Consider the following 22,599-nt stretch of genomic DNA (forward strand, 5'->3'; position numbering starts at 1 on the left):
CTAATAATGCACAACCTTAGCTTACACGAGAGAAAATAGTGACAGTACTCTTGAAAAGTACCAAAGTTATAAAAGACGAGAGATGAATGAACTAACAAGTAACATAGTCTAGAGAAAAACTGCTGAGAAAACTCAATGCAATGTGAGACCCTGGAATGGGAAAAGGACACTGCTGAAGAAGCTGTTGAAGTTCTGTACTCGTGCCAAGGCTGACTTCGTCTTAATATTCCATGGCTGTGTAAAATGGGTGTGTGGGGACATACAATACGCTTCTGTAAGCTTAAAAATTAGAGTTTAAGCAAAAGGCATTACTTTTCATCTACAGAAATTCAATACCCTTTTTTTTTTTTCTTGGTAATGGGTTTTGAACTCAGGGCCTCATGCTTGCTAGGCAGGTGCTCTTACTGCTTGAGCCACTCTGCCAGCCCCTTACCTCTCTAAATATCAGCACATGATGTTAATGTGGTCCCCCTTCCTCCTTTGCAAATGCTTTTTTTTTTCTGCACTGAGGTTTGAATTTAGGACTTCATGTTTGCTAGGCAGGTGTTCTTACCACTTAAGCCACTCCGCTAGCACTCTTGCAAATAAAAACTTTTAAAGAACTAAGACCTTCAGGATGAGGTGTTGCTCAATGGTAAAGCAAGCTTGCCCAGCATGACTGAAGTCCTGGGTTTGATCCACAGCATAAAAACAAAACAGAACAAAAAACCCAACAACTAAGACCTTGGAGAATTATGTCTTTATTCTTGGGAGAAAGGTTCAAGACAATCTTGGGAGAAGTGCTATACTCACCTCTCAAGTTTTTTCTCAATTATTGGTACATCCAATCCCATGGCTTGCTTGGTAATCTGCAACATCTCTGCGATGCACTGAAGGGTATCTGAAATGCAAACATAACTGCTTGCCAATTTATCCAAAAACATACTAAAAATATAGCAGTTCTAATTCATACAAGCTTGAATGAAATCTGTGGTCATAGGCTTAAATACAAATTTGCTACATTTTGCAGAACTGCTATTTGTTCACTACTCCCCCACTAATTCACAATGTTCTAAAACACTTTAACAAAGGAGTCGAGCATAAGCAAAAGAACTAAATTAACTGGCGTTAAATGCTTGTTGTAACTTCATGTTTGTCAAGCATTGTGCTGAGTGCCAGGGAAATAGCTGTGAAAAAGACAGGCACAGTCCCTGACTGCTACCTCCTAGAGAAATGACAGAGTTTGAGAAAAGCCATGAAACCCTTATCACTTCTTATAGGACTAAACACATTGAGAATTGCCACTAGAGTCTCTTGCCCAAAACTACATAATCCACTCAAATAAGCAACTTTCCTTTCAGAGGTGCCATTTCAAGGTCTCAAATCCCAAAACTGAATCAGTTCTCATTCGGTTGGCTGTTCTATACATTGTCCCCAATTCCATCTGGACTTACAAGAGGAGACAAAGTTATCAGTGAATACTTTCATCACTTTCTCTTTTACCTTTTCCATCTTCTTCTGGATTGCGCATTACCGCTCTCAGTGTGTGGAAATAACCGCTTGCCTCCTTATGTCTGTAGTGCAGTCGCATGCAGGAGAACTTTGGTTTACCAAAGAGAGTGGGTTCAGGACCTAAAACCCACATGAGTAAGTGTCAAACTGTATCTTTCATAAATTTCTTAACTTCAAAGACCAACAAACATCCATCAATTAGCTATCTGACATATTTTTCTTCATAAGCTACAAACAAAAACACATAATACAAGCTTATCTGACTATCTGAACTTTTTCTGATCTGGGGTTGTTTTCACGAGTCAAAACAAGGAAAGGAGAGTGGTGGATGGGGGTGAAGTGGGCAGCACACCCCCATCTTGGAAGGCAATGCCATTGTGCTCCTGTTGACTGATGCTAAGATGGAAACACTGCTAGACTTGCCCTTCTTCAAAATAAGCTGGATATCTAGTTGTTTATATAAAATTTGATTTTAGATATCACCAGTAATTTCTAGTATTTAAAAAATATTAGCAAAAATGTGTTTACCAACAGATCTGCTAGAGATATGGAAACCCCAGTACTACAAAATTAAATAAGTAAATAAATAAATAATAAATGGAATGCAGTTAATATTATGAGACCATACTGATCACTAATTCCTAAAGAATTGAAAGGAAGTCTGAAGACAGACTGCCTGAAGTATCCCTTTCTGGTTTCTAACAGGTATTATTATACTAGTTGCTTAAGTTAATTTGGCCTACACTTGGAAGCAAGAGCATTTGATTTCTATGAATCATTAGAATGTTAAATTTACCTATTTCTATTTTTTCCAGGTCTTCTAGACTTAGTCGTTGGTACTGGTTTACTTTATCAACTTCATCATCATAACTAGAGAAAGGGAATGAAGAGAATTAAAATCAAAAGCATATTGGGCTTGTTAGTTGAAGTGTAACAGTAAATAAACTACCAGATGCAGTTACGATAAAACCTCTTCCAGTACAATACACTCTGGAATGGTTAAAGAGTTAAACAGAACAAGTATTTTTAAACTTAGACTAAATAAGAGTAACATATGCATATGATTTATAGATCTTACACTAAAAAAAATCAATTCCAAGACAAAAATAATTTCAGTTTCATAAAAACTGTTATAAAACAAAACAAACCTAAAAACTAACCTAAAATGAAGCAAAACACCAACATATACACATATTAAAACTTCTTCTTTAGGAATGATACAGTAGATAAATTGGATATCCAAAATCAAAAATGAAAAATACATTTGACCTATGCCAACAAGGAATCTGGGATGATGACTAAAATATGACAGCTCAAACAAAGCCAAAAATAAAGCGAATATTTACTTAGAAAATATAAAAGTCAATCCTGGTAAAGTTTGAAGAAACAGTACTCATTTTGGTAGTGGCATTATTAATAGTCTTCTGGAGATGGATCTGGCAACCCACAAAAATTACATAATTGGTCATATAATTTTAAGCAAAGAGAAGTTGAGGTTATTTGCGCATGGACACATACACATAAGCTATGTGTATACAGATAGATGCATCATTCAAATAGCGAAAAATCGAAGGTAATTCAATGCCTAGCAACAAAGAAACAAATATGCTATAGTCATAGCAATGCAAACAATGATATGTGGCCATTAAAGAGAAAATATGTGGAGTATCAAAACCTGGGAGGTACACAAGTAATAATATTAAGCTAAGAGAATACAATATTATGTAAACACATTAATAACTAAAATAAAATTTTCAAACTGATAACATTTAATGAAGTATCAATACATAACAAAATATACATTTGAATAATACATAAAAATTTTTTGTTATGAAATCTAAGAAGTACATTTCTTGAAGTTTTAAAAATGAAAGTGGAAGGTTTAAATCAGTGTGACTTACTAGGCCACGTAGTAGGCAGAGTTAGAAAGCAGCAAGAGCACATCCACATCTCTGTGAGTAGCGTCAATGAGGCTAAATAAACATGACACAGGGAATTAAACTCTTTTCATCTGCATTGTTTGTCAAGCATATTCCTACAGCAGAGTCACTTAAGGCAAAAAGAAAAAAAAAATGGCCAGGAGAAGAAGAAGAAAAAAAAAATCAAATAATGAGTTCTTCTAAGGTTAAATGGAATATAACCTTGTCCATCTGGAAGAATTTTAAGGACACGCCCACCCCCACCCCCAAAACCCACCACCCAGATTTGAAATAAAAGGAGGAGAACTAAGCGCTAGAGCAGAGAGGAGGTCCCTTTCCAGAGTGCGGGGGAGGGAGGGGGGAGTAAGATAAATTGGGGGAGGGGTGTGGAAAATGGTAAAAAGATGGTTATTAGGGAGAAAGGAAAATAGGCGAATGAAGAGAAATCAGATTATTTCACATTATTTAACCTTCAAAATAACACTGTACATTTGGGGATATTTTTGTACTTGCGAAAAATGCGTATTTTGAAAGCACTTTCTATAATACGGACATGTATGTGCAACAGTTGAGCAAATCCAAGCTCCATTCCATTTGTTTTCACCAGAGAGCAATTCACTTGGCTTTCAAGGAACAGGCAAACATTTCCTTTAGGCCATTTTGTCATATTTATATCCACTCTAAAATCAAATGTGAAAATGAGCCAGACGAGTACTGATGAACCGTTAAATCAAAACTATATGAAAATGTACCTCCTTAAAAAATTACAAGTGAAGGAAAAGGCCAAAGTATAAAATCTACAAAAATCAACAAATAGCAGGCAGATTCTGACCTCAAAGGAAACTTTTAATCAAATCCTAACAAATAGCCTTTCTGTCAAAAGGTGATTAATGCGCATTCTTATTACTGACCAGCAAATTCCACCGCAAGAGTGGGTACCTATTCACTAGCCCTTATTATCAAAATGCTAATGAAAAATAGGAATACTGAAAAGCATCATTTGTGGATGGAACTTGAGCTGCGTGCGGATGAGGTCACTGTGGAACGGGGACCGCAGGGGGACGGTCACCAAAACCTGAACTGCAGTTTTCTGCATCAGCGGCGCCCAGCTGTCGCAATAACTCTGTCTTAATCTAAAATAACAAATTCCCCTCAATTCTCGCCTAATACACTGAAAAGGACATCAAATGAGATAACGCACCAGAACCCAATAAAACCCCGATTGTGTCTAAGAGCCAAAAGTTGAACACAGACCCTTTAACAGATGGGGAAAAGAAAGCCATGAGTTCAATAAGCCCGCCGGGTTTGCTGCGGTAAAAGGCAATCTAACTTCGGGCATCGATACTTACGTGCCTTCCCAAAACTGCTGCTTGAGCCAAGCCACAAAAATGGCATCACGACACATACTGCAATGTGAAATAAATTCTACTCCTACTAATTACAGGGCCGTGCTCACCCTGCTTTCCTAGTTAGGCATCAATATTTACACCAGTCAAACGTGATCCTCAAAAACATTATGTCCTTAACAAAAATCACTTGGCACGCAACAGGCGGGTGAAAAATGTCAGCCCTCCCCCCACCCCGTTTTACTGGAGTCCTAGCTCAGTAAATACCCCACCCCTTAGGAAAAGGAAAAGCACGAGAACACGAACAAGAAGGAAGCCCCGGGAGTCCCCCCACCCCCCTGCGCGCATCCCCGGCTGCTACTCGTTTTTGTTTTCCCGCCACTGGGGCAAGCCCTCCTTCCACACTATGAAGACGAAAATCGCCAGCACCACATGCAGCCCCACCACCGCGACAATGGTCGCGTAAAACGCACTGTCCTCGGGGGACATAAGCATCAGACTTTGGAAAAGAAGCAATTTGCAGGAAAAATACAACCCCACAGGAACTTTCACCATAAGTCCTGCAAAAAGAAGGAAAATCTTGAAAGTCATGGCCAGAACGCCATCAGACTTGGGCTCTGCGGCATTCGCGGCAGCAGCCCTCTGCGCAGGTGGTGGAGGCCTGTGGGAGCGCGGCATTGTCAGTCCGTCCGTCCGTCCGTCCTTCGATGCCTCGAAGCTCAGTCAGAGCCGCCTTTACCTAACCTCACGACTGCGGCGACTGCGGCAACTGTGCTGCGGCAGCGCCAAGCCACGCCCACGGGACACATCTGGCTGTTTTCCGGCCGCCCACTTCCGGCTGCGGCAGCTTCTCAGTGCGCATGCGCATCCCATCCTCCGCATTCACCCCGGCCAGCAGGGGAGGGGATTGGAGGATGGGTCTGGGTCAGATCAGGGAGAGCTGGCTTGAGCCTTTGGTGGCCTGTGCCTGTGGCCCGGCCGGAGGGGTCATGGGTGCCAGTCCACAACCTTTCACATGCCGAGGTCTAAGGGTGTAAGCACATCTGGCTGGCCACTGGGAAAGCAGGTGGAAAGGGACGGCTAGGCTGGGTGTGCACAGCAAGGTGAATAGCGCTGGGACCTGGCTCTCTTGGCGAGGTGCTGAAGGCACGGCCACTGCACTCCCGATTCACATTTAAGAAGTCTGCACTTGTCCTGCGACCGGCGGGGGCAGGAAGGCAGGTGCAGAAGAGGACAAGGACCCCGTGTGCAGGGGCAGCTACCGGTGGCCTCGGCCAGGTCGGCGCTGGACAGCTTCCTAAGGGGCGGCACTCAGATGCCCAGCCTACTCCGCCCCGCCCCGCATCTGCAGAGGGTTGAGAGCCTTAACGCAGCGGCTACTGCAGTGAGGCCAGTCAGGCGCTGTCTGCGCAAATCTAAGGCGGTGCCAAGACCGTCCTGGGGTAACTCACTGGTGAAATACTGTAAAAAATCAAACAGAAAAAGCATGCTGAACAAAACCAACATTTAAGTAAAGACGATGTGTTCCTGCATTTGCAGAATCCTGCCTTTCTCAACTGACCTTGATCACAGTCCTGGTCTTGGTAAAACTATTAACAACTCAACCCAAGACAAAACAAGCTGCCAGTGGTGGGGCAATCTTGTAATCCCAGCACTGGGGAGGCTGAGGCAGGAGGATGGTGAGTTCAAGGCCAGCTTGGGCTGTATCAAGACTGTCTCCAAAGAAGAACACAAAAGAGACAATCCAAGTGAAAAAAAAATAAGCAAAGAATTTTAATAGACATTTTTGCAAGAAAGAAACAAAGGGCTAACTAGCACAAGGGAAAAAAATCTCAAACGAACATCACTTGTCATTAGGGAAATGTAGATCAAAACCACAATGAGATAAAACTTCGTAACTACTACGATGACAATAATTATTTAAAAGAGCTAAAGTATTGGTGAAGAATGGATGGAACCCTCATACATCACTGGTGGAAGTGGAAAATAGTTTGTCAGTATCTCAAAAGTTAAACAGGATACTAAGTGATTCAGCAATTTCTACTCCTAAGTATATACTCAAAAGATCTGAAAAGGCTGGACACTGGTGGCTCACACCTGCAATCCTAGCTACTCAGGAGGCAGAGATTAGGAGGATCAAGGTTCAAAGACCTATCTTGAAAATACCCAACACAAAACAGAGCAGATGGAGTGGCACCTGCCTAGCAGGCATGAGGCCCTGAGTTCAAACCCCAGTGCTACCAAAAAATAAGAACTGAAAACAGGTGCAAACAAAAATTTGTACAGAAATGTTCATAGCAACAATTGTCGGAATGTGGAAATAACCCAAAACCCTGTCAACAAAAGAATGAATAAATAAAATGTACAATATCCATAAAATGGAATACTATTCAGCTATAAGAGGAATGAAATTCTTGCCAGGTACTTGAGGCTCATGCCTGTAATCCTAGCTATTCAGGGGGCAGAGATCAGGAAGATAACCGTTCAAAGCCAGCCCGGGGGCAAACAGTTCACAAGACCCTATTTCGAAAAAACCCATCACAAAAAAGGGCTGGAGGAGTGGCTCAAGGTATAGGCCCTGAGTTCAAGCCCCAGTACTACCAAAAAAAAAAAAACAATGAAATTCTGACACATGCCACAGTATGGATGAACTTGGAAAATACTGTGCTAAGTGAAATTAGCCAATCACCAAAGCCATATCTTTGTATTACTCTACTCACACAGTGTCCAGAATAGGCAAATCCCAAGAGATAGGGCACTCAGGGCTGGAAGTATGGGATAGGGAAGTGATAGCTAAAGGGTATAGAACTTTTCTTCGTGCTGATGAAAATGTCTTAAAATTGACTTTTCATGATATACAAATCTATGAATATACTTTAAAACCACTGAACTATACACTTCAAATAGGTGAACTCTGGTAAAAATTATATATCAATAAAACTATTATATATATATATATATATATATATATATATCAATAAAACTATTTTTAGAGGACATGAGTCCAGCAGTGGAGGGCTGAAGCAAGCAGGCAGAGTGGATGCTGAAACCCCAACTAAGAAGGGCTGAGTCCTCCCCTGCACCAGCTGTTTATCCAGGGACCCACACCCTGCAGAAATTTACCCCATCTTCTACCACCATTAGTATCTCTTACTGGGTGAACAAAGGCTTTGTAAAAAAAAACTCAGATAGCCCAAGGGCAGGTTTCCAAACATCTTTCATCATGAGAAAGGGGGAAATGCACCATCAAGAAAATCTTTGCAAAAAGAGCCTAACAGGGTAAAAGAAAAACATCACCTGCAAATTTACAGAAACTGCTGCAGTACTAGAAAGGATGGCATCCACCAAACAAATGAGAGGTGTTTTTAAGTAGGGGAATTCTTAAAGACTTGTCCAACCAAGACAGAAACAAATAGTTAGCTTTGAAGAGTCAAATAAGCACTTGATATCTACCATAGTGTACCTGGGAGGAAAATGTAGTAAAGTCTGAAGAAGGAAATGGTTCTGTATCTGAAAAAGTACCACCTCAGGAAGAAAGGTAGAAGATAAAAGAATACCAGAACTACTCTGAGACACTGATGGTTTTGACTACACCTTCTCCTCCTAAGAGCAAACCTAAACCCCCAACTTCCTGGGTCACAGAGTGATTAAGTTCCACCCATAAAATACAATATCTTCTACCTAAGACAAGACAAAATAAGACCTGAGAAGCCACGGGCTGGAAAGCATCAGCTCTGCCACCTATTCTATTACGACCTCACTCTGTCCCAAAGCTTCAAAGGAAGCAGTTTCCAGCAAAACAATAACAATGGGAACCATGAAGGGCAAGGAAAAAAACCTGTCAAGTGGCCAACACCTCAACCACTGTGAGACACAACCAGCCTCGCATGGTCAGCCTTAGAGGAGATCCTTTCAAGACCAGAGTGCAGAGTCTCCAACCTTACCCTGTCATGGAGAAGTACATCACACATGTTCCAGAGGCCTATGGATCCTCGGCACCACCTCCACCTCTTGAGAATCAACACATCATTCCTTCAGATACTCCTGTTGTCCTGGTTAACAACGGAACCCCCCTGTGTGCATATGTGCTTCTCTGGACCAAAGAGCTGACAAACAACCACTCTCCATCAGGCAGCTGACATACATAATTAGTGAAGAAAACACAACAAGAACACAAGGAAGGCTGCAGCACCTCAGCTGATGATTCTTGGATTAATAGGAGAATCCAGACTATTTCAGTGTCCCAAAGGACAAAGTTCAAAGAGAGTTACTTGGCCACTGACTGATTCTGATGGGCCTATTTTATATACCAATGACCATAAGGAAGACAATGAGAATGAGGGTGGCAGTTGAGGCTTTAGCAAGTAAAACAGTCACTCCCAATCACTCATGGTAACCAATCATCTAAGAGAGAATTAAAGGACAAAAAACATCATGTAGCAACATCTGAGGAGGAGAAGTGAATCCAACAATGAACTAGAAACTAGTAGGAGACTCAGCCTGAGGCCAACGGTTGAAGACACTGAAAAGAAAGAAATAAAGTAGAACAAGAAACAAATATGCATCTAAAGGGCCAACTCAGCAGAAAGCTCAGCCTGAGACCCACGGTGGCACAGCTATACAGACAAAAGATCTGGAGGCCTAATGAGTATGTAGAGATCACTATTCCTCTGGCTGTGATCACCAGACACACACGTCATGGGCTCAGCTAACACCTACAGATAAGTTAGCAGTAAGGGAAGAACTAAATGAACTTAAAGGTGGCACTGCCCATCACGACACGCAAGACTACTTGGAAACACACACTGATACTCTCTATGGGTAGTACCATTTGCTGCAAACCTGATAACAAACTTAATGTTTATGTTTCAGCTTAATTTGCAGTGAAAGAAGAGTGGGCTCTGCTGTTTTAGGGCGTACTCCCCATCTGTACAGTCTGAGAATCATAATAATCAAAGGGAAGGATGTTCTGGCCCATTATCTAGCAAATGTGGTAAGTTATTCTTATCAGGAGCTTTCATCAAGGAAGATGCATAGAAGACCATCACTGGTTTCCTATTGTCAGAAAGACAAATTTTATTGCAGTATTAAAAGGAAATGGGGACTGCACTTACTAGGCTACACTTACTAGACTTCTACTAGGGGTAGAAGTCAAAAATAAGAAAAAAGGGGAGTATTTCATCATATTAATGAAGAAGAGAACAAATGAAACAGAACTGTATTCCTGAAGTAAGCATTTGGTAGGTAAGAATTTAAGGGATCTGAGACTATCCCACAATGATTTCTTAAAGACCTGACACTAGGAGATTATTCTTGCTTCACCTGTTTTCTTCATGAAACCAGTTGCTAGAAATAAGTATGAGTGTTTTCACCAATCTTTGCAATTCTAATGACTCTTAACAAAGCATGCTTACCAAAACTTGGTTATAAGTTTTCTATAGCACAGCTATATACCTTTACATTTTTAAAATACTCCTTACCTAGGTTACCAATTTTCCACAATTACAGGATTTGATTTGGGGATTGTAGCTCAGTGGTAAAGTGTTTGTTTAGCATGCACAAGGCCATGGGTTCAATCTCCAGTGCCACCAATAAATAAATAAAGAGTTGCAGGATTAGGTATCAGATTGGATACAATGTGTCCCTACAAAATAGTAGCCAGCATCAGAAATGAACCTGGGGCCATAATTCACAGCTCGGTGGCAGAGCATGTGCCTGATATGCGTGAGGCCCTGGGTTGGATCCCTACCACCACCGCAAAATTAAAAAAAAAAAGAAGAAGAAAAAGAAATAAACCTTTTGGTTTTGCTTAATTTCAATGATCCCAAAGTAGAAACAAGAATACTTGGAAGACTGATGCCTTTAATTGAGGCACAAGGTTAAACTCAAGCATAATGCCGGGTTGCTATCTATAGTCATTTCTGAATGAAACTTTAAAATACTACTTTTTTGTGCTGCAGTAAGTTGCATTGTTGCTGTTAAAAACAACCTGAAGCACATGAATCAAATATTTTTATCAAATGGCTTAAAAGAACACAAATCTTCTGGTAAGGTGTGTGAAGAAGATCTCATTTTAAAGGTCTGCAAATTCCATCTTTCCATACAGCATTTACTATCAAAGTGAAATCATCCATGAGGTTAAAGTCATGGTAAGTTTCCCTATGAACCTAAAGTCAGTGTTGTTTGTTAATTTGTTTCAATATATATTGTATCTAATTGTACTTTCAAGCTTATTTTATACCCCTTTATTGAAAATACATGAAGTCTATAGGATAAAATCTAAATAGAGAGCTTTATTCTCATAGCTGGGTCTAGAATTTCCTGAAATGTTTCTGATTTATAATATTAAAGACTATCATTTTACAGTTCAGCCTAAAAACATTCAATCTGGTAGATACATTTAGATCCTGTTATTCATTGATATGTTGAAGAACTACTTGAAACTAGATGTTTTTTGTTTAATAAAATGTCAAGTATTAGTTGGCCTATTTATTTTATGAAAAGCCAGGACTACTTCATAACCAATAAAAATAACAAGCATCTCTGTACCTCTTATTACACTCACTTATGTGTGTCAGGACAATAAACCTAGATTCTGGAGATGCAGAGACCTATATAGCCAGTTGGAGATTGTAGTTGGCCAGGTTGAATTTTTAAGAAAATAAAATATTAGCCAGGGGCCAGTGACTCATGCCTATAATTCTAGCTACTGAGAAAGCAGAGATCAGGAGGATGGTGTTTCAAAGCCAATCCAGGCAAATACTTTGCGAGACCCTATCTCAAAAATAGGGCTGGTGGAGTGGCTTAAATGGTAGAGCACCTGTCTAACAAGCGTGAGGCCCTAAGTTCAAAACTATTTTAAAACACTTCTTTCATTACTCATTTTTTCAGCACCCCCTTAATTTTACACACAATACAAGTACCTCACTCAGCTTGCCTTAGCAGCAACCCTGTACTGAAACCTGCCATGCCCCATGCACCTAGGCTCACAGCTTTATGGGCAACTGCTAGTATTAACAGTGACAACAGCGTAAGAAGGTTAAACAGGTTAGTCACCAGGATACCATTCCAACTCACCTGGGGTCACAGTCGATGAGGGCCCAGCCCCCATGGAACTTCTCATCATCAGGCAGCAGTAACTTCATGTAACTTTGTAAGAGCTGACTAATTAGCTCCTGGTGGCTTCTCTGATTTTCTTTATGCAAAGCTTCGTGCTCTTTCTCCTTGGTAAATATGGAATAAAGATCTTCTGTCACTGGAATGCCTTGCATCAAATCTATGATAGAAGTGTTAATATCTATCATCATCTTAGCTTACTTAGATGTTTTTAAAAACAAAAGAGAATATAAGCCCTAAAACTACAAAACTCATAGAAGAAAATCTAAGCATAAATCTTTTTGACCTGAGACATCATTTTTTACATATGACACCAAAAGTATAAGCACAAAAAGAAAAAAACAGGCAAGTTGGATATCATCAAAATTAAAAACTTTTGTGTTTCAATAGGCACCATTGTGAAAATGAAGCCAAGCTATGGCACAGGTAAAAAGTGTTTACAGCTCATTTATCTGGGAAGGGAGTTATACAACCAATAGATAAAGAACTCATCTCAGTAATAAAAAAACAGCCTATTTATAAGTGGGTAAAAGACATAAATAGATAAGCTAGCTTCTGATGGGACATGAAGCTGAAGCAAATCATTACAATCCCATTCCCTGTGAAGATAAATGGGACAATGAGCTTCTGGGCAAGAAGATCTGCCAATCACTGGCCCTGCAAAGGGAAGCAACAAATTCAAAGTGTCTCTGGCCTCTCTGTCTCAACCTTGAAGAAACACAGCCTCAGGACCAGGATGAATCTACAGGACTGATAGCCGAACTGAGAGAGAGAGAGAGAGAGAGAGAGAGAAACTTGAGTCCTCAACATCATAACTGAGGAGATCGGCCAATGGAAGCAAGGAAACTTACTTTTCTCCTTGAATAAACTGCTAACACTCAATTCTCTAGTCAGCATCCACCCCTCCACTCCTGACAATTAACAAAACTTTTTTTTTTTTTTTTTGGTGGTACTAGGGATTGAACCCAGGGCCTCACAAGTGCTCTACCACTGAACCACATCCTCAGCCCAAATCAAACTTCTTTACAACAGATTTCTCCAATTCCAATCTGCCTTTGTCTAGGCCCTAGTATTTCATGGTTCTAAATAATCAGGTGAAAAGTAGAATTTTTAAAAGATTTTCAGTAGATCTTTAAAGATCAACTATATCACATTTGGTTTTAATCCAGAACACTATTTAATCATACAAAGTAACATGTTGTTAAAATTAAAAACAAAACACATCAGAGTGATTTCTACTGGGCAATTCTACCTTGACATTTCTTCTTCTAAAAAGTGATGGGTTGGGATAATCTCTAAATCTGGCCCCTAATATCCTGTTAAATCATGTTGATAGAAAAGGATAAGGTAAAGGATATGATAAATGGCTCACAGGAAAAGAAAATCATCTGTTTACAAGGCTCAGCCTTGAGGAACGGGAGAACAAACAGAATATGAAGTTTTGGTTGATGAGTTTTAGGGTATCTATTCTACACTCTAGGAACCTCAACCCTGCTTTCTACAACTTGAGTAACAAACTGACAAATATTTATGGAAATAGATACTTCTTTTGTTGCTCCAGACTAAAATATTTGTCAAATTCTAATTTTGTGAAAATTTGAATTTGATTCATTGGGTAAGATTCTCAATATAGAAACACCAGTATATTACAAAATGTGAGTTATGTTAATGAAGCTCATTCCTGAAGAATGTTAGTCACAGAAGGACAATACATTTTAAGGAAAAGAGAAGCATTTCCATTCCTTACCTATAACAGCTTGCCTGTAAGCATCCTTAAACCGATTGAGGTAATACCTGTTTGCTGAGTTAACTCCATCTTTCATAACTCCTGCTAACTTCCTTTCTCCTGTTCTTGTAAAGTCACCCTGTCAAAGAATTTTGACAATTTATTCAAACACAAGGATATTCTTAAAATCAATTTGGGGCTTTCAGTTCCAAGACTAGAATTCTATAGGCTTCTATGATTTCCAAATTATAACTTTAATAATTTCCAAATAGTGTAATTAAGTTAAGTTACCGACTAGCATCTGACTCTGCTCCAAGCATGTCAAATAATTAAACATGCTCTTCGTGGCATCAAGCCTTCACATTAGTTGTTCTAGCCATTCTTGCAGCAATTTATAGAAATTCTAAAATTTACAGGTCAAAACCACTATATAACACATATAAAACAACAAAAAAGAATTTTTAAATCTCAACGTCTACAAATTCAAAACCAAACTTCTGAACATGGACAGTTCTCTAGAATCTATTATAAAGTGATTCGACTTCCGTACGTATATGTGTAGGTATTAGTAAAGAGAGAGACAGAGGTTTCCATATCTTACTGCACATCACAATCACTTGTACAACAATTCAGTGAACAATTAATTTTTTCTCTTGTTTTTTTGCGGTATTGGGGCTTCAACTCTGGACCTGCACCTTGAGCCACTCCACCAGACTTTTTTTTGTGTTGGGTTTTTTTGAGATAGGGTCTCGCGAACTATTTGCCTGGGCTTGGCTTTGAACCACAATCTTCCTGATCGCTGCCTCCTGGCTTTTCTTTCTTTTCTTTCCCTCTCTCTCCCCTTCCCTTCCCCCTTTTCTTTTTTCTTTCCCCTCCCTTCCTCCCTCCCTCGCCCCTCTCTCTCTTCCTCCTTTCTTCCTTCCTTTCTGCAGTACTAGTATTTGAACTCAGGGCCTTGTGCTTGCCAGGCAAGTGCTCTACCTCCTAGCCACACTCCCAGTTCTTTTTGGTTTACTTATTTTTCACATACGGTCTTGCATGTTTGTCCAGGACCAGCAGCCTAGACCAGGGTCCTCCTACCATGCCTCCCATGCAGCTGAGATTACAGACATGTGTCGCACACTTGGCAAGACTTGTTTTGTTTCTCTTGCCTATCACAACAATGGTATGAGAGAGGTAGTGACTTAAATTGAAGACAACAAGGTATAGTTTCTCTTTTTTTTCCCTATTCTGACCCCATGATTTCTATCTAAGATATTCTCAGATGCAAGCCTTTTCTTAAAATTGACAATTTAGCAAGAGCATGCTGCCAATTAGGCCATTTGCAGGGAATATTAATGTAGCAACAAGAAGCTGCTCCAGAATTCACCGGCATGAACCTGGATCCCAAAGAAGCTTCAATCAAAGGAGAAGAAATAAGTACCTCTTTTTAAACAATTAGGACTTCTAAAGTTTACTTTCCCCAATTATTAGTAAGTTTTTGATGTTTACCACTCAACCAAAAAGAAGGACTATCTATACCTGTTGAGCTCTTGATGGTACAATTCATTATAAAAAAATATCCTGAGATGAACTATTACCTTAAAAGAAAATTAACATAGACCTACCTAATGTAAACTAATTCAACCACTTCCTATTGCCTAGAGAGGCTAACATCTACAACAGAGAATTTAGTTACCAGGGATTATATTTCTATATTCATACTTTAATTCCATGGAGACGAGTTATGTAGGATCTTCAAAAGACTTAATAACAACAAAGATTAAAGCATTTCTTCAGCATTTACTGTGTGTTGGGGAGTGTTCAAGGCTCTTACATGCACTGATTCCTATATTCCCATGACAATTATTTGCAGTAGCCTAGTATTCTCACTGGACAAATGAGACAGAGCAGTTAAGTGATTTGCCCAAAGCCACAGAGCAAGTAAAAGGCAGGCTCAGGATTCAAACTCAAAGAAAACAACTACAAAAAAAAAAACATAGTAGATACCCAGTCCTGCCAAGTAGACATGGTTTTCTTGATCTACATACAGCTTTAAAACTCATTCATATAAAATTCCAGATTTCCAGACTCCCTTGAAAAGCTGGAAGATGAGGCAGCATGAGATCTCCTAAGGAAGCAGTAGACTGGCCCCAAAGAGACAGTGCATGCTCCTCCGATCAGGTCCACATAGCCCACTGCTCCCTCTGATCAAGGTGGCCTGCTTGAGTCACATTCCCAAGCCCTGAAGGAATTTGAGTGGGTGATCCCTGCCCTAGCCAGACATTCCAGAAAAGAGTCAACCCCACAAAGCTACCACCTGTAGCCCAAAACAAAGTTAGTTTTAAGCCCAGTCTAACCTGTGTCCCAGATAGCAGCCTGTGAGTACTTGCTGTAGGCACTTACCTTCAAAGCAGCTGTGCCAGCGTACTGTCTGCTGATGGAGTCACCATTGTTAGCCCACATTATCTGGTAAATCCGATTGCATTTCACAGGGAGTGGCTGTTCCGGGGGCATCACACCTAATTTTTTCAGCTAAAATAAACATACAGATACATTAACTATCTATGACCCAGGAAATCATAGCATAAAATGTATTCTGTAGAAAAAGGAAACATATTGATATACAATTTAGGACCCTTAAATAAAAAATCATTTCATACTTTTTTTTTTAAGTAGGGTTTAATTACGTAGTCCAGTTCAACCTTGAACTAACAGTTCTTCCGCCTCAGGCTACTACATATGCACCACATGCCTGGCTCAAATTTTTTTTTTTAAATAAAAACACTACTAAGAGACAGCTTTAGGAATTACCATAGCTGAATAAATATAATGAAGTCTTTATACTCTTTCGGCACAATTTGTTATTTATAGGCTCATACTATTATATTTTGCCTATGAAGTGAAACTAAATGTCAGAAAAGCACAAAACATCATAATATTTATAGTAGTAGATAATAAGTGCCCAGTAAACCTTAACTCTGCCCAGGGCTAGGATCCTAAGAGCTGTTTTACACGAGTGATCTAATCTGCATCCCTATGCAGTGGACACTCTTACCACTCCTGTATTCTATGGTAGGCTCAACACATGACATGTAGTAAAGCTTAGGCTTAAATTCAAAAGCCTGGCTGCTTAAACACTCCACCCAAGGAACAGACTCATATCCTTAAAGAATAGTCATGAGGTTTTCTATCAGAGAGAAAATAACCACAACCGCAAAAACAAGCCAAGAGAGGTGGTGCATACCTATAATCCCAGCTAGTGGGAAGGCAGAGGCAGGTATATCTCAAGTTCAAGGCCACCCCAGGCAAAGTTAGCAAAAACAATACAAGCCAGGTGCCAGTGGCTCATGCTTATAATTCTAGCTACTTGGGATGCTGAGATCAAGAGGATCACAGTTTGAGGCCAATCTGGACAATAGTTCAAGAGAACCCATTTGCAAAATAACCAGAGCAAAATGGACTGAAGTGTGGCTCAAGCTGTAGAGTCCCTGCTTTGCAAGCGTGAAGCCCTGAGTTCAAACCCCAGTCCCACGAAGCCAAACCAAACAAAACAAAAAGGGCAGGGGAGGCATGGCTCAAATGGTAGAGGTCTTCCCCAGAATGCACAAGGCTCTGAAAAAAAGAAAAAAGAAACCATGCTAGGTATTTCCACTTTGGGAATTTAATACAGGAAATCTGTCATCCAGGTATTAGAAGGCGGAAAGATCTAAAATGACATACTGAGGTAACAGAGTTGAGGGAAGACAAGCAGCTGCATCCATAAGGAAAAGGGAAAAGACTTCCTATGTTGTCAAAAGAACCAACAAGCCCCAGAGAGCTATCCGCTGACAGGAAGAGCCCCGTACAGGAGTGTGCCCCTTTTTCATCTCCTACTCATGTCTTCTTTAGTTCCATCCCCATCATCCCTACTCCATCCCACCATATTGGCAGAGCCAGCTGGCTAAGCAGAAACAGGGTGTGTAAATTCCAATACAAAGAAGGGGAGGGTTTGGAGCTGAGAGGAAAAAGGTAAATGACACACCATGCCACTATAGCTAACTGATTTCTGATGAAGTTGGAATTTTCCAGGATTTTTTTCTTTCTTTTCAGTAGTGGGGTTTGAGTTCAGGGCATCACACTTGCTAATTGCTAAGCAAGTGGCATTTTCCAGGTTTTAATGCAACATAGACACTGGTATGCTGTAAATGTTCTATATAACAAAGTTTGAAAAAAATTTTTACTATTTAGTTACACATGAAAAAAAAACACTTAGAAATGAGTATTTGGGCTGGGTGCTGGTGGCTCATGCCTGTAATCCTAGCTACTCATGATGCAGAAATCAGAAGGATTGCAGTTCGAAGCCAGCCAAGGCAATTAGTTTGTGAGACCCTATCTCAAAAAACCCTTCACAAAAATAGGGATGGTGAAGTGGCTCAAGGCCCTGAGCTCAAGCCCCAGTATTGCAAAATAAAAAAAAAGGACTATTTTTAGAAGCAAATGGACTCCCAGTTACCTGCTGCTCCATGACCACTCGTGCAATGGCAGCTTGGACCACGTTGGTACGATCCAGGCAGTCCATGCAATTAACTCGAAAAATTCCTTCTTGTTTACATATCACCCCAGCTTGATCAACCCTTTCAAAAACAGTATGGGATTATTTTACAATTTTAATAAGCTTTTCCAAACCAAAATTCTTTAGTTATAACAATAACAGCAGCAGCAATAGCTACCAACTTGCCTGGAATCAAGCAAACTATGGATCAAGCATTACTGAGTCCTCTGTAGATATTACTGTTAACTTACGCAATAACATGGCAGCAAAGATGCTGTTATCTCCATTTTAGAAATCAAAACTGAGGTAATGAGAGTGATTTGGCTCAAGTAACACAACTACAGGCAAAGCCAACACAACCCCAGGCTGTGCTTTTCCATGCACTCATAAATCAGAAGGTGCTTTAAACACCATCTCATTCCTTCCTTTTGACTCAAAGTGGAAATGCATCTAAAACCTTGTGAAACAGACTAATCTACTTTACCACCTGGTGAGGAGTCATGCAGCACGCCTTGTCCCTTTAATTTCTCTGGCCCCCTGTGTAGTCTTAAAAATCTAATCGAATGTTCTCTTCTGTCCTTTAAAGCAATTTTTTTCTTCCCACATCTATCTCCTGCAGTCTGAGAATCATTTTCCTTCTTTGTTAATTTAAAATGCCTGAAAAACTGACTACTTCGAAGTCTTCTTTCCCACATTAGGGACATGAGAAAGCAGAGAAAGAGAAAATGCAGACCACAGAGCATGAGAAGGAGTAAGTTTATGTCTTTATAGAAGTTACACAGCACTGCACTTCATTTTGCCCAACCATTTGACACCTACTCCCTCTCCAAAGCTAACTTTGCCTAATGATCAATAACAATCTTATGAAAAGGAAAATGGAAAATGGGACACAAAACAGAACAAAAACCAAAAATGTGTTCTTAGCATGCTGCTATTACCTTAATGCATAGTTATACTAGACAATACATAGGATTTCACAGACCAAGAGTCTATCAAATAACTTCTTATGAAATACCTACCAACACCACTTCATGTCAAGAATAATGTCATAAATGGCATCTGTTAGGGTTTGAACGTTCTCAAATTTCATTCCTCGGCTAAAATCCATGTCAAAAGAAAGAAAAATCTTTAATATTATAATAGAATTTTTTTAAGCTTACTTAAGCTATGAGGGGCTAAGGATATAGTTTAGTGGTAGAATGCTTGTCTAGCATGCATACATTAAATTCCCAGCACAACAACAACAAAAAACCCCTCAACTCATTTAAGATACGATATTTAAGGTAACTTGGAGTACACTGAACCACATTATACACATCAGAAGCTTCCTTTTCCGCCAAACTGGGTAGCTTAACCCAGGTAAAAGCCAGGATTATGGCAAAAGATGCTGCTTTCAGCATACACACGAGCCAAAGGTACCAGCAATATGATTCACCAGCTGTTTTTCCAAAGCAAATGCTAGTAAAGCTTACCCAGAAGGAAGCATTGCTAACGGTGTGAAGATGAGCCAGCAGGATGACTTTTAGTAAGGAAGCTCTATTAGTTCTGCTAGGCCAAGACCCAAGCAGTTCTTCAAATGGTGTAATCAAAGCAAAAACAGAACTCCAAGTCTCCAAGTCATTTTGTAACAGAAAGACTTAATATTTGTCAACTAATCCAAATTTTAGCCAAAATAAAGCCCAGATGAAAATTAAAACTAATTTTCTCACAATGAGAAAAAGAAAATTTTCTCATTTGTGACAGCATCCACAACAAGCATGTCAACTGATCAAAACTCATCCGAGAAAGTACCTTACCAGTGCTCATGGAAGTCAAAGGACACGTAAGTGAGGTGTGAGTTGTTAAAAAGCAGCACTTGCTTCAGATAAGCATCACCAATAATCTTCTCTCTTCCTGCTTGGTCTACCAAGTTAATAATAACCTGTAAGAGAGAAGAAAGACACAAAATTAAGATCAGACATTAGAATCATAATGTGATGTTTAATGATTTATTTAGATTGTATTTTAGAAATATTTTATAGCCATACTTAGAAATTAACCCACTCACGCATCAATTTTTTCCTATAAATTAAGTTTTTATTTTTTACATAAATTTAGGTTTATGAGAACTGTTTACACCAATGGTATTAATAATAGCTTTCTATACATTTGCAATGATCAATTAGAATACACAGTGTTTTCCTTTATAACAGAAAATATTTTAAACATCTAGGATAATTTAAAAAGAAATATATAAGATCTAGAAGGTGAACACTATAAAACTACTAAATACATAAAAGAAAACCTGAATAAATGGAGATACATACCATGCTGCTGAATGCAAGATTCAATATAGTAAAGATGTCAAGCCTCCCCAAATTAATCTATGCACTCAACAATCCCAGTCAAAATTCAACTGGGATCTTTTGATGGGCTTGACAAGTTAATTCTAAGGTTCATCTGGAAGAGTAAATACACAGGAAAATTTTGGAAACTAGTAATAAAGGGAGACCTGTCCCACTGGAGAGCAAAACATATTCAATACAGCAATTAAAACTGCAGAACCAATGTAGAAACAGATACATGACTCAGAAAAACAGGACTAACAGTTCAGACAAAGACCTATGTCCACTGAGGAATCTCAAATACACTACTCATACCTGTGGACAATTCTATCAGCAGTATTGGTATAAGGGGAGCAATGATAGAGATGACTCCACTTTGGATGAGAGAGGCACTTCAGAAGCACACATCTAAAGACACGTGGAAACAACAGGCTTCTCAGAGAAATCAAGCTCCTTACCAAAATAACAAAATGCAGCTGCACAATATGGGTAGTGAGCCCCAAGGCCAAGACAAGTTGGGCAGATTTTCAAGGTCAGGACAAGTTGACCAGGTCTTTTTCTCCTTATCAGTTTGATGGACAGAAAGAAGCTGACTTGGAGCCAACCAATCACAAATATAGCTTCAAGGTAGACTAGTTGGACCTAATGATGTAGGCACCCTACATCATTCCTAGACTTCAGCTAAACTATGGCTTAGCTTCCAAAGCTTTGCTACCCTTTCAATAAACCTTGTGCTAACAGAAACTGATTTAAAATTCTCCAGGCTGGAGGCCCCATTAAACACCCTCAAGTTTTTCTTTTTGGCAGTACTGGGGTTTGAACTCAAGAGCTTCACCTTTGCTAGGCAGGTGTTCTACCACTTGAGCCACCCCAACAGCCCCTTCTCCCCTTTTTAAATTGGCGTAAATTAACTGTATAAAAATGGTTTCACTTTGTTATTCCATACATGAATAAAATATACTTTGGTCAAAAAAAAATAAAATAAAATAAACCATGTGCTCGGTTTACTCTTAACTCCTGGTCCAGTGTCCTCAATCATCATCTATGCTAGGACATGAACTTGGGATCAACAAACCAGTATCACTGGGATAACTGTCTATTTATAAGGGGTGAACTTATAAATAGCTGACTACATCTTATTAATTACATGTAAAATAAGTTCTAAATACATGAACGATCTAAATATTTCTCTTTACATTATAAAAATGCTAGGAGAGAATTACGGATAATGCTTCCAAAACTGTAGGATGGGAAATAACTTTCTAAAGATAATATACAAATCAGAAGGCATAATGGAAATGATGCACAGATGTGATAATATAAAATTTTTAAACCTATAAACCAATGACGTGTAAACAAAGGCTTAAAAAAACCCAAAGTACAATATACCTGCAACATAAAATCAACAATACATAAAGAATGCTATAATCCAATAAAGAAAAAAAATAAGTAAATTCATAAAGAAAATATATACATAGTCAATAACCATAAGGCTACAGCTTTGGTAATAACCAAATACAAATTTTAGAATAGAAAGCTATTCTATTCACCTAAATAGAGATAAATTTGAGCACAAAATATAGACAACAATGGTGAATGGAGGAAATGGACACTGACTTCCACACTAGCTCTGGCAGTGTGAACTGGTGCAGTCTTTTTGGGAGCAAGAGTGGTAGCTATCAGCTTTAAATATATATCCTTTGGATCCAGTAAGTTCCCTTCTAGGCATTTATTCTCCAAAATGTACAAATATGGAGACTTTCTATAATAGCAAACATAAATAGCATTTTCTAAAGGTCCATTGGCGGAGAAAAAGTTAACTAACAGCCATGAAAGAACAGTATATATGGTATAGGTCTCTTTTGACTTAAGTTTTGTAGGGTTTTTTTGTTTTTGCTTTTGTTTTGACACAAATGACAAACTGCTGACTCACCTCTCAGAACAAGTTTGGAAGTAACATGGTTCCAGAATGGCTGACTTCAGTCATTCCAAATACCAGTAAGGACACGGTTATTTCCACCTTTTTATTCTGCCATTCTTTCATCTTTTTTATCCTACCAGCATAACGGTTAAGTCTCTAGTTAGTTCATTCAGTCTTGAGATAGCTAGCTGAAGCAGTTCTCATCAAACCCAGACACAATAGCCACAGGGGGGCTGTTGGTTC

General features: G+C 39.3%; 1 protein-coding gene across 9 annotated transcripts in view; it reads right to left on the reverse strand.

Annotated features, from left to right (window-relative positions):
- The window catches only part of Inpp5f (inositol polyphosphate-5-phosphatase F), an 86,810-nt gene that overhangs the window by 4,522 nt on the left and 59,689 nt on the right, over positions 1 to 22,599 (reverse strand). For 2 of the 9 annotated variants that reach the window (XM_020169844.2, XM_074078199.1), the window contains 10 exons: positions 19,908 to 20,032; positions 19,131 to 19,208; positions 18,073 to 18,193; positions 15,984 to 16,112; positions 13,620 to 13,737; positions 11,834 to 12,032; positions 3,393 to 3,464; positions 2,288 to 2,361; positions 1,483 to 1,611; positions 793 to 880 (listed from right to left, as the gene is read on the reverse strand). In XM_020169844.2, the coding sequence (XP_020025433.2) occupies positions 793 to 880; positions 1,483 to 1,611; positions 2,288 to 2,361; positions 3,393 to 3,464; positions 11,834 to 12,032; positions 13,620 to 13,737; positions 15,984 to 16,112; positions 18,073 to 18,193; positions 19,131 to 19,208; positions 19,908 to 20,032 (1,133 nt within the window). Of the gene's footprint in view, positions 1 to 792; positions 881 to 1,482; positions 1,612 to 2,287; positions 2,362 to 3,392; positions 3,465 to 4,759; positions 5,028 to 11,833; positions 12,033 to 13,619; positions 13,738 to 15,983; positions 16,113 to 18,072; positions 18,194 to 19,130; positions 19,209 to 19,907; positions 20,033 to 20,417; positions 20,441 to 20,750; positions 21,542 to 22,599 lie in introns of those variants that run through there. The other 7 variants (XM_074078202.1, XM_074078200.1, XR_012449608.1 and 4 more) reach the window with 7 other exon arrangements.

This window comes from Castor canadensis, chromosome 7, assembly GCF_047511655.1.
Source record: "Castor canadensis chromosome 7, mCasCan1.hap1v2, whole genome shotgun sequence".
Classification (NCBI taxonomy): Eukaryota; Metazoa; Chordata; class Mammalia; order Rodentia; family Castoridae; genus Castor; species Castor canadensis.